The sequence below is a fragment of the Odontesthes bonariensis genome, chromosome 4, assembly GCF_027942865.1.
Source record: "Odontesthes bonariensis isolate fOdoBon6 chromosome 4, fOdoBon6.hap1, whole genome shotgun sequence".
Lineage (NCBI taxonomy): Eukaryota > Metazoa > Chordata > Actinopteri > Atheriniformes > Atherinopsidae > Odontesthes > Odontesthes bonariensis.
Window position 1 is genome coordinate 24,403,565 of NC_134509.1, and position 12,709 is coordinate 24,416,273.

At 43.2% G+C, this 12,709-nt stretch overlaps 1 protein-coding gene across 1 annotated transcript; it reads right to left on the reverse strand.

Annotated features, from left to right (window-relative positions):
• Window positions 1-1,891: 1,891 nt before the first annotated feature.
• On the reverse strand, window positions 1,892-12,285 carry tnpo2b (transportin 2b). The gene is made up of 24 exons (XM_075463583.1): window positions 12,085-12,285; window positions 11,315-11,414; window positions 11,029-11,104; window positions 10,740-10,889; window positions 10,414-10,520; window positions 10,186-10,319; window positions 10,017-10,098; window positions 8,219-8,341; window positions 8,011-8,129; window positions 7,862-7,922; window positions 7,570-7,741; window positions 7,095-7,247; window positions 6,764-6,989; window positions 6,512-6,683; window positions 6,214-6,408; window positions 5,960-6,118; window positions 4,704-4,791; window positions 4,212-4,310; window positions 4,018-4,113; window positions 3,777-3,852; window positions 3,551-3,650; window positions 3,396-3,470; window positions 2,134-2,263; window positions 1,892-2,026 (listed from the first exon to the last, which is right to left on the reverse strand). The coding sequence occupies exons 2-23, from the start codon at window positions 11,411-11,413 to the stop codon at window positions 2,156-2,158; spliced, it is 2,670 nt and encodes an 889-aa protein (XP_075319698.1). The 5' UTR covers window position 11,414; window positions 12,085-12,285; the 3' UTR covers window positions 1,892-2,026; window positions 2,134-2,155.
• Between the last annotated feature and the right edge of the window lie 424 nt (window positions 12,286-12,709).

Consider the following 12,709-nt stretch of genomic DNA (forward strand, 5'->3'; position numbering starts at 1 on the left):
TCTTTGGCAGTGTCCTAGCTCTTAGTTCTTTAAAATATACTGTGCTCTCTTTCTATGAATTGAGGTGGTGCGTTGGTGTGTAAAGGGCGATCATATTACTCTGAAATATACATCAAACATACACTATTGCACACATACACACACCCATACAGTGAAAAACACAAAGCATGCACACGACATAGGCTGGGCAGGCTACATCCCTTAAAAAAAAAAACTAAATATCTGCAACCTTATGTCATACGAACGCCATCTGACTAACAAAAAAAAAAAAAAACATGCTCATAGGCAAGAAAAGGTTCTCATGCAGGATCTCGCAATCATACACACACACACACACCTCAGCAATATGGCAAGGTTAGTCATTGTAAAAGTGCGGATTAGTCGCAGTTTCACAAAGTTTTTTTATTTGCCATTTAGTATTGGGATATTTTTGCCAGTCAAAGACACTTGATTTCACAGTGCAACATAGTATGACAAACACTGACATTAGGGTCAAGACATATATCATATGGGTGAGGTTAAAAAAAAAAATAATAATACAAAAAAAGAACAAAAAAAATATAAAGAGAATAAAATAAAAAGTGCAAAAAAACAACTCAACAGTCACTGAATAATAGCATTAATTAAATTTTTGTGTTAAGTGTGAATTGAAGTTCACTATAGAAACAAAAACCATCAGTAGCAGCAAAAAAAAAACAACAACAACAAAAAAAGACCAATTATAAAACATCATAAAGATCACAATGACACTGCCAATTACTGTTTTACTAACGATATCAATATGGCATCAAATGGATATCAGTACGAATGTAGACAAACACACTCACTCACATGCGCGCACGCACACACACACACACACACACACACACATTAACACTTGGTCACAGTTAACAGGTACCAAGGACATTGCGGTGGGAGTCAAGTTTTAACTTGGTACCATATCAAAAACAATACATATTTCACACACTGTTAACACAGAATGCCGAAGTAAGGATTTACAAACTGCACGTGCACACACACACACACACACACACACACACACACACACACACACACACACACACACACACACACACACACACACACACACACACAGACCCTCAAAGACAAAACTAAAGATGTGATTTTCTTTGTATGATTTCCTCCCGCTCTGGTGAGAAAACAGATGTGTTAGCCCTAATTCTTCCTTCCTAGAGGAATGGATTCCGTGAAGCAACGAGGAAAGACGCTTGCTCTTACGCTTGATCAGGTAGAAAATGTGACAGCAATATGTCTGATAGATGGATAGCTCTGAGAAGCAGCACTCTGGTCAAAAATGCAGGTAGGAAACATAGATGAGGATAGCGAAAATATCTTACAGTTAAGTAGAATTCAGTGAGTATAGATGAAGTAACTGATATTGAATCATATTCCCCGGAAAATAAAGTTATTACCCAGAAGATGAAGAGAGTTTAAACTCCTTTCTGTCCCTAACTAGATGTAGTAGGTCTTAAAAATTCTAAATCATAGTGCCACCCACAGTCTGTTCCATGTACTGCATTTATAGCATGTGCAAGTTAATGTATGAGTCTGTGTACGTTGGTCTATTTGTCTGTCAGTCAAGCTATCGTTTCCTCTCAAGTTTAAGAATACCTTTAAAATCTCAACGGTCCCTGTCCTGCCGGTCCCAAGTAACAGAAATTTCTGTAGCTTGATTTCCCTGCCTTGATAGTGATTTCCCTCCCTATCTTTCCCTGAACTTTCTCTGTGCTGCTCTTTCCCAACTTGCCTGTCTTTCCGTGTCCTCCTTTCTATCTGTCCCTAACAGTTAGTTTTTCTGTGTCGGGTCCCTGCCTAGTTAATCTAGAGGTGTCCCCCTGTCCCTCCCTCCCACCCGCCCACCCTCCCTCTATGGACAAACACATAGGGCGTGGGGGCCGTCCATCAGGGGGAGTGCCCAAAAGCGTCCCTCTCCCTCCCCCCAGATCGGGGCAGTGCAATACACAGATGGATGAGTTTCCCATTCACCCTCCTCCTGCTGGCTCACCTGGGAGGATGGAAAAAAAGAGAAGAGCGGACACAAAGGAGTTAACGGCAACAGAACCAAAGTTTGTACCCGTGCTGGGACTTAAATCAAAGCTGATGTTGGCTCACCTCTTGGGTGGTTGTAGAGCATTTAAACGCCGTAGCAGGCCGCCAGTCTCTCCTTCAGCAACGGCGGAAACTGCTCTGAAAACTGCTGCCAGTTCTCCTCCCCGACCTGCTCCTTGAAACCATGCAGGATCTTAAAAAAAAGAGTAAAAAAAATAAATAAAAAAAAGAAGATGCCCAGGCTCAGTATCTTAGGGGGTGGATGTCGACTGAGAAAACGGCACCGAGGCAGCACTCAAGTCTCTCCTGTTTTCAATGACTCCCCCCAACCAGCCGCGGGTATTAAGGCCTCAGTATGCTTCTCCGTAGTCACGGAGAGGCTGTTAAACCTTTCGAAGTTCTCCGTCGGGATGTCGGATACGAAAGGCAATTCACCTCCCGATCAGTAGGCGTCGCTACGTTAAACGACCCAATCTTGCGACGTCTATCCTTAAAGTCGTTGATTGATTGTTTACCTTCCGGCTCCGTTCCGCTCCTCACAGTGAACGATGGCGACCGAGAGAGAAAGTCTGTTGTTGGAGTTGGAGCTTATTGATATTGAAATGCAAATAATTTTGACCAAATGTTGACCGGCACACAGTAAACTCCTTCAAAAATGGCGGTGTTTTTGTTCTGGAGGAAGGAGCTAAACCGGAAAAGTTCTTCTGAAAATGATGTTGTTAGCTGACCAATCACAACCCTTGCGGTCTCCGTCGCCTCGACGTATAGATGGGAATTTTGGCCGACGCACGCAACCGACGGTGAGAGCTCTCCGTAGGCCACCATAAATCAGCCTTTAAACAGTTACGGCTCTGATCGTCTGATCATTTTTGGAAACACAACGTCCAGGTGTGCATGCTAATTTTCAGTCGAGGCAGCAAGAATGGAAACGGCTCGCTTTTTCTTTACAGATATCCATTTACCGACCGTAAAACATCTCCCGCAGGTTAAAACTGATGGCAACAGCTTGCAGGCAAAAAGCGACAAGACTGCTAAACGTCCTCGGTCCAGTCAAAAACAATAAACCAGTCTAATTATCCAAGAAAGTTGTGCTCATCTGAAATTGTGGTTTAATACAACTTGATGCATGAATGCATGTTCTCTGGAAGGTAGAGGTAGTTCCTGGACTGATTTTCAATACACTGTAGCCCCCAGAAAACAGAGTAAAGAAGTTACTGTTGGAAATAGTAAAGGTCTCAATCAGCTTGTTTTAGCGGGTGAACCTTAGTTTTTAAATCAGACTAGCTGGAAAAGCATAAGAGCTAACCCCTCTATTGGACCCTTACCTTGTAGAACATGTCTCTCAGATCATCTTTAGGGTTCACCCAGGAGGCCACGGCATCACAGAAGAAGATGAAGTCCTGAACAGACATGAAGCAAGAGGTGTGACGTTTCGAGGTCAAGCCTACAACATCTGCAGCTTTAGCTTGCAGTGTCTCACCTGCACAACGCCTCCAGGATTCACACCGATCATAATGCAAATCCCACGGAAGGCAGAGTCTTTCTCCTCGTTGTCTCGGATGTTGCGCAGGGACGTACACCTGCAGCGCGCAAAAAATAAACCAAGAAGCATCTTTCAAACTTCATTCTACAACAACTCTCCTATATAAACGTATCCTGAAAGTGGGTTTGTAGTTTATCTCTTTGGGAGATTAAACATCTCTCACCAGGGTCGGATGAACTGTGGTAGCATGGGAGCAACCTCCTGAGGACACACATACCCCAGTCGTCCAATGGTGATCGCTGGAAAAGGGGAAAAATGAAAAAACTGCTGTAAGAGGGGTGTGTAGTATTGTGAGGAACAACAGACAACAAACCCTTATATGACTGATAATTCTAACTGCACCTATAAAATCTGGTGCCTTCCCTTTAAAAAACAAGCAGAAACACAGCTGTCCATTCACGTACCAGTGTTCTCCAGCAGGGTTTTGGGTGTGTTGGGTCGATTAATGATCTCAACCAGCTGGTTTAAAACCATAGCAATGTATGGCTGCATTTCCACTCCTGACAGCAGAGGAATAAAAGTGAGACTCACAATATCTGATGTTCAAACGCATGAACGCACCTCTGCATCACATACATATGAAGTTGCCCCTACTTACCCATCTGCATGCAGATTTCTCCTATTGCCCAGGTTGCATTGTTGCAGACAGAGATGAACTCTGGGTTCAGATTTGTTCCAAGGATGGGCATGAATTCAGCTGAGGGGAATATGCATAAAAATATTAGAGAATCAAAAATGAAGAAAATACCACCTTTATATCAGCCCTATTGACTTATCGGCTCAATTAAAAATGTCTCAGCCAGATACTTTTTGTGCTAAATGTTGCACAAGAAAAAGTCTGTCATTCAGACATAAATATGACATGATGCGAGCATACTTCAGCTTTTTCTAGTCCCAGCGAGACCCTCACTGAGAGGACGGGTGAGTGAATTATTGGACCAATGACCGTATTACCACCAAAAAATAAAAAAGGTTCTTAGGTAATTCTGAATTTTAACCGCCTCTGAACCAGCACTTCTTTATTTATTTTTTTATCATGATGGTTAAATCGTGGGATTAATGGGGGAAAAAAGAACAATGAGATAATTACCAATGCACGGCTTGACATGTGGGAAGCAAGCCTTGGTCAAATCCCCCAGCAGAGCAAATGAACTCTGCCTTACCTCAGGCATCGTATCCTGGAACAAAAGACACAGAAAAACAAACAAATGTGAACACATACCAGCAGCAGACATGAAGAGCTGGACAGCGGCACATCTAACTCCCTGAAGCCGTTCTGCTCTTGAACAAAAGGTTGTTGTTTTAAAAAAAAAATGTGTTTAATTTTTTCAATAAGCAGACATACAAAAGACAAGACTAGACAGAATAATAAAACAACAACAACAACAAGCTGGGAACAACAACAGAAAAATCAAGAACCAAAACAGAAGGATCAGTTCCAGATAGATGTGACAGGTACATTATACAGTATAGAATGAGCTAGAGATAAAGCGGGAGCTGAAAAAGAAGAGAGACCCCCCCCCCCCCAAAAAAAAAACAAAAAAAAAAACACAAGAACATTTTATACAAAAGCCCTTGTCAGTATAGCAGAGATGTTTACATTAATATAGTCAAGAAATGGTTTCCATATTCTTCCAAAGGTGTTAGTTTTGGAGTGAAAAAGACAGGTAAGAAAGTCCAGAGGTATGTATTCCATTATTGTCCTGTGCCATCCCCTCAATGAGGGGGCTTTATCTGAAATCCAGCGCTGTAGAATATTTTTCCTGGCGCAGAATGACATAACATTATACAGCTTCTTCTGGTATATATCAGTCACACGCTCACTGGGAAGGCCCAGAAGGAGAGAGACCGGGTCGAGATCGAGGTCCTTTTTCAGAATATTTTGCTTTTCAAATAAGACATCACTCCAATAATTTTGTATTTTAACACAGGACCAGAAACAGTGAGTAAGATCACCAATTTCTGTCTTACATTTAAGACAGAGTGGAGAGACGGCTTGGACTAACATGCGCTCTATGCAGTCCAAAGCTTTTTTTTAAAGATTAGCTAATTCCTAGTTATCAAATGACGATCATCAATGTGACATCTAAAGCTCATTAATTCAGAATGAAACCACCTTGTTCATCAGCTCATCACAAAAATCCGGTTTGCGTTAACAAAAACATATCAGATACAACTGTAGGAGGTCTAACTGATCAGGGAGAATTTGATCACTTACATGACATTGTATAAACCCTGCAAACATTAATCCTTCATGTATATGCAGACATTTCAATCAAAACCATCGACGATATCGTGCTCAAAACGATATTGTTTTGATTTTTCTCTCATGTGAACTCTCCTCACCTGCATGCACTGGAAAAGCAGGGTCATGATGTTACTGCGGGCCACGAGCGTGTCCACATGGCCCCCGAGCCCCTCCGCCAAGCCGCTTAACAGATCCAGCGCTACGATCATGAAGTCCTTGTCTGGTGCTTCATACTGGTCTGGCTGCTGGCTGTACATCTGAGACACACAACCAAATCAAGTGTCATTTTATGTAAAGCAGCAACAACATAAACTTCATGTGCAAAGTGTACCCGGGTGAACATTTGGCTTACCATGGCTTGAGCCAGAGTCTTCTGGACTAGGGTGACGCAGCGCTGATAGACGGGCTCGCAGTAGGGGAGAAAGCCGCTCTGCAGCGCCGTGGCAACAGATGAAAGACACTCGAGCAGAGGGAAGAGATCTTTGTCCTCATCCTTCAGCTCGTTCCATTTCGCAATCAGCGGAGGCATCAGCTTCTCAATGTACTCCTAAAAACGCAAGCACAAGACATTTGTTTGCGAGTCAGAACAAGAAATCAATAGAAAATACACAAAACGGGGCCGTGTAACTATGTTCGGATGTGTAGCTCACAGGCTGGTTGAGATGATGTCCCACAGAGTCTGCCAACGTTCCGATGGCATCATAAAGAATGAGCAGATTCTTGTGCTGATACTTCCCGAAAGCAAAAACCAGCGTGTCCAGGATGAAGCTCAGATAAGGCACCAGCTCTGTACATGCCTCCTCCTCCAGGGTGGCAAACGCACTGTAGAAAAGATGAGACGGTTAAAAATAATAAATGAGCAGGAAGTGTGCGAAAACAGGAGAAAGGACGAAGGGCTGCACCTGCATGCCGCCTCCTGCACTCTTTTGTTGCCATCCAGGATGCGTTTGAGCAGCTCGGTCATGAGGGGTTTGAGGTGAGCGTCAGGGGGCTGGCTGACCACCCAGTGGGCGTAGCGGCTTAGGGTCCAGCAGGCGATGGAGCGGACCAAGGCCTTCTTGTCGCATAAGCACTGGATGAGGTGGGGGATGAGCTCAGGCAAGTATGGTACCATACCCTGCATACAGCCTGAAACGATTACAATTAAGTCCTCTGATCATTCTTTTGACAGTGAAAGGTTGTTTAAACATATAATCTCACTTAAGAGCATCGTATTTTTGTGTCCAGTCTCACCCTCAGCGATGGCCCCCAGCACTAAGATGCCAGACTCTTTGATGACCCAGTCAGGATGGAAAAGCAGGCCTTTAAGCAAGGGTAGAAGATGGGGGAGCAACTCCTCACGAAACACGTTGGCAAGTACGTCCAGAGCTGCAGCCGAACACTTTCCTGGAAGGGGGAAGCAGGGATTACTTGGAAACTGTAATAACCCACCACAAAAAATATAGACAAATTGAGTTGTTGTTTTTTTAAAGAAAAATATCAAAAACTCTGCTCATTTCTGAGTCAGAGACATTAGATCATTCATCGCACATTTTCTAATTGCCCCATGTTCTGATTACTGTCATTTGCTCTGTACAAGCATAAATGAATAAAAATAGAAAAACAATTCAAAGGCCAAGTGTAACGCATGCAGCAGCCAAAGATAAAAATGCCTTTACCCCATCTCCCATTACAGTTCCATCTGTGTGATTGCAGGTTTCTAACTTACGCAGATTCCAGTCAGACAAGGTGTCGTCGTCGTCGTCATCGTCTTCATCGATGTCCTCCCCCTCCTCCCCCTCTCCTCCCTCGTGCTGCAGAGTGACAGTGCGGGACTTATGGAAGCGAGGCTTGATGTCTTGCTCACTGTCTGGAACCGTCTCATCCTCTTCAACGTCCCCCTGGAGGACAAAGGAGATGAAGATTCATGCAGAACGGACAAAGGTAGCACGCCAGAGGCAAGAAGAGAGCAGAGAGAACGTCTGTGTAAGCAGCAGTTGATTTGTTGAGAAGCTGCATACCTTCAGAAGAATAATGTCTATCTCCGAGTATTTCATCCCATTCACCAAAATAGGAATCAGTCTGAAAAAAAAGAAAAAAAGAGACGGCTCAGATTAAATGATCTCGTCTTCAACTCAGTCCCACGCCCTGTTGGAATGTGAGCACTTACTGAACCAAGTGACCAGAGAGGGCCTCTTTACAGATGGGCTGTTCAGCCAGAGTCAGCCAGAACTCACAGGCCTCCAGAGCCACATTCTCATCTGGGTCCTGGGTGCGCTGCAGCATGTACTGGAGGACAACAACAGCAAGGGATTGTGAGGATTCGGGTGAGGAAGCGTGTACTTATGGCCATGTATGGGACAAAGTCACGGCCTCACCTGGATGATGCTGTGCATGTGTGGGATGAGCCGGTCAATACGGACTTCCAGCAGCATGACCAGAGCCCGGCACACATTCTTCCGGACTTCGCTGTCCTCGTCTCCAGCCAGTGCGAACAGACTCTAAAAAGAAAGGAAAGAAAATCAAATAAATGAGACAAGAAGTTAGAAATAAGAGAACAACTTGCAGGAGGGAAAGGACATGGGATTGGAAAAGGGCATTTTAATTTACTGAACTCAGTTACCAGGATTTTCCCTGACAGAGATTTACGAAGCACAAATGATGGTTGAATAAAAAATTCTGTTGACAATTTGCCACCAGTCTGAACAGAAAGGATAAGTAGAGGCCATTGTATATATTACAGGACTTGAAAATGATGTGTGCGGATGTTTGCTGCATCAATAGTGCGATGCTAGTGAGTGTTTTGAGTGGGTTTACAGTGACTATTTCAGAGGTAATCAGCACTTCCTGTGTTCGGTTAATTCATTTTAACGTACAGGAGACTGTGGAGGATCCTGTTATGTATTTTACTGCTACGAGAAAGTGAGAAAACAAGCCGTTAAAGATAGCTCAAAAACAGTCCTCAGATGCAAATTCCACCCCATCCAAATGCAGTGGTTAAAGGGAATTCATGGTTTCCGCGGCTGATTGAGCACGAGACTTTTGCAGCGTAAATTTTGTCCTCTGCATCAGCGTGCGAGGCCCTAACGGGTCCCTTAGCGGTCGCATAGGCAGAGAATGCCGACAACGAGAGAAAACAGCTGACAAAGAAGGTGAGGCGCAGAAGCACAACAGAGAGACTTCACAGAATCACCTCTACAATGTACTGTAGACCTATCACAGGTCCATGCATGGGAAGCTTCGGCACGACTGCACCAGTAGGTAGTACGAAAAGAAAAACGTCCAAATCAGTTTACCCACAGGAAACCATGTGCCCAGCCTGGAGCCTCGCAGAAACCTGAGGAAAACTCTGTTTCCCCATAACATTGTCAAGCAGTGCTGATAAGCACTCCCCAGCCCACCTACCACTCCCCACATCCTAATCTGATCCGTCACTGAGGATAATACACTGCAGCACTAAACTGACATCAATGCGACGTGTACTCAAGTGGGTAAAAATCACACTGATGAGCATCAAACTAATTTTAGCTTCAGAGGTGCAATGGTGAGGTGTGTGCATGACTGGGTATGACTTAACTTTCCTAAACCTGTGAACACTAGACAGCAACATTGTAGCACGCTGCTTTAATCGAATAATGTAAAGCAAATGTACAACGAAAGTGATTAATTGATCACCAGCTGTGGTGACCTCAGCGATTAAAATATGGCGCCTTTGCAACGTGGTGTAAAACCGGTGCTCATCTATCTGAAGGTTACAAAGTCTAACTGCATATATCCTGAGAAAATGAGACTGGCACTGAAGCTCTATTTCAGGCAAGGCACACCGCATCCATCATAAAACCCTTTGTCCAATCCTGAATGATATTTCCTGTCCTGCTTTTCTAAGCCGACTTAAGCATCGTAATATTTCCTACATCAAATGTCAACCAACGCAGTTATTACACTGTTGTGAGTGATGTTAGTGTACAGTGTGTAAACCAATCAGCAGAAATGCCGTGATCATAAGTTTTTCTTTATGTTTCAAAGCAGAGCAATTTTCAAAATTCTCACTTTCAAAGATTTAAAAAAGAAAAAGAAAAAGAAAGAAATAGCAGATTCCAGGGAGGTATAAACAACTAAAACATGACCTCTACTCTTGTTTTGATGGCCAGAATTGGAGAGAGGTCTGAAGTTTACCTCAATAAAGGTGTCAATATTATCCATCAGAGCCTGAGCTCGGCCAATGATAAACTGGTTCACACACGCTATTGCATGGGATCTGAGAAAAAGACAAAAAATAGATTATTTTAAGGAGGAGATCTTAATTTTGAAAGCTAAACGCAGAAGAATCCTGGATTTCATTAACCTGATCTTGGGGCTGCAGTGCTTGAAAAACTGCAGGAATTTGGGGATCATGATGTTGAGAGGCCTGTTCAGAGCATCGCTATCCAACAGCTCTGATGAATCCTCACAGATCTTCTGCAGAGCTCCAAAAGAACCCTGAAGAGAAGAGAAAGATCAGAAAGAAAGGTGTTACAAGGACAAAATAACAAATAAAGAACTCTTCTGTAAGGCTCTGGTATCTGAGCCTTACCTCGCAGGTGTTATAGTCATCTGAGTTGAGGAGATTACAGAGCTGAGGCAACAGCTCGGGCCACGTCTGCAGCTCTCCTTTGGAGGCTATAGTCGTGATCAGAATGCCTTCATAACAGAGTGAAAACAGCAAGCTCAAATAAATTAGCAGTTAAAACTTAACAACTTAATGCACATCCACATTCTAACATTTAAAACATCTGCAAAATACAGTGTTTGCACCCACACAGCAACTTCACCTGAACAAACTGAGCCACCTACAAGTTATTCTGACTCACACTAGCTTTTACTCTTTCTCCATCTCCCCTCTTTCACTCACACACCCACCGATTGTAGCTCTGATGAGCGGCGAGGGGTCTCCAATGTTGTTGAGGCATTCTCGTTTGATGAAGTCGGCCACGTTAGGAGGGAAGTTCTGGTAGTGAGCTTTCACGTTGTTCTTCAGAATCAGACCACTCAGAGAACGAGTGGGCTCGTCTTGGGAGGGAGCAGAGAGACAGTGTAAGACGACATTTTAAAAATGCAGGAAGGAGGTTGTTAGGTATATAAATATTTGCCTGGATCAAGAAAATTTAAAAAAGGCATTCATAATCTAATAATCTGTTCTCGTACATACCCTCAGATTTAAGGCTTGTAAGGACAAAGATGAGATAGTTGTTGAAATCTGGAAACTGGTTGAGCTGCTCCAGTTTCTGAGGTATCTGTTAAGGAGTTAAACCATCAACACACCCTCATAACTTCAGTTCCTGTTTATTATCACTTTAGCTAAATGCACGCGGCACAATAAACCATTTTTTGCCGTTATCCAAGTCCTGGTGGGGGAGGAAATATCTTGCACATATTTCACACCTTTTCCTCTCACCCTCACTGTTAAACACATGCACAGACAGAGGTAAGGATACTTCTTGCACAGCTCTCTGAGTTGCTGTGTCTGGGGACTGGGAATCCTTCAGGAGCTGAAGCACCTGCTGCAGACCCTGTTCGTCTGGCTGCCACTCCATCCTATGAGATAACACATACACTGGCTGTTAGAGAGGAGCGTACCACATACACACACATTAGCGCTCACAGCCACACTTATAACCTCAAAACAAGTAAGCTACATAGAAACGATGACAAAGCAACTAATACAGAGACTGTGAACAATAACTATATATCCTACGGCTGGTATTTTAATCTTAACCGAGACAAAATGCTGTATTCTTTGTAAACGTTTGTGCTGGGCGCAGCAAAACACAGCCGTGTAGGCATAACTGCCATGAACATATTCCGTTTCTGGCCAATGAAACCTAGAAGTCCCAGTGGCCCTTGACTAAGCCACAGCTATATCTATAAGTCGCTAATAAGCAGCAACTATCTGCTGCGACCTGATGAGCCTTCTCAACGTGAGGCCCAGACGGCATAGGCGCAAATCTCTGTCTCAAACAGTTAGCGAGTTAGCTTAGCGACGCTATATTTAACACGTAGCTTATTTACAGATATCAAAAACATTATCTAACGTCTAATATCCGGCTGCTAAGTTGCACCGACAAAAGCTGCATTTGTAATCGAGGAAACTATAAAATGGCTTTGATAGTGTACATAACATATCAGCCGCATATCAAAACACAGGAGCTAGAAGTAATAGCATGTCTAGCTAGCACCATCTTAAAAGTACCGCGAAAGGTTTTACCTGATCTCTCTGATTCGGTGGATCTATGTGTCTATAGACAAAAGTGCAGCTACGCGTTAACAACTAACATTAAATAAAATATCACCGCAATCTATGTGGCTTAATTCAAAATAGTGATCTCTGTAGATCTATATGGGTGCTACGCTAGCTTGCATATGACAGAGATTGCATGGTTTGCAATCAAGCCGGGTGACAAGTTTGATCCTCCTCGGTGTCCGTACTAAACAAACTGCTAAGCAGGGTAAACACGTAGAAACGTAAACCACTTTTAAGACTTTACTGTTCTTTTTGGGTTTTTTTACAATGTATGTGTCAGTGTGAATTGTTTTTAAAAATATGCTTTAAAAAATAAAAACATTGCACGCACTTCTGAACAGATAGTATATTTTCGCTGTTTTCAGTTCAATCTTTGGCCGGCAGATGGTGCCAGTTTGAAAATACCATAATGCCAGTTTGTAAGGGGTGAGAAGGGTGTGGACACAAAAGCAAGGGCAAAGGACAAGACTAATGGCACATAAATAAATATCACCGCCATGAAGACTCAGTTGATCAAACGTGGAATTGTTAAAAGTCTAATTTTGCTTAAGGTGGAAATGGGTTGAATACTGTGAACACCTTAAAAAGC

Excerpts from the sequence above, each read along its gene's own strand:
- tnpo2b (XM_075463583.1), bottom strand. The coding sequence starts at position 11,413 with ATGGAGTGGCAGCCAGACGAACAGGGTCTGCAGCAGGTGCTTCAGCTC. Across the intron at positions 6,409-6,511 it reads GACATCATCTCAACCAGCCT|GAGTACATTGAGAAGCTGAT; the intron begins GTGAGCTACACA and ends TTGCGTTTTTAG. Across the intron at positions 2,264-3,395 it reads TGAGAGACATGTTCTACAAG|ATCCTGCATGGTTTCAAGGA; the intron begins GTAAGGGTCCAA and ends CTTTTTTTTAAG.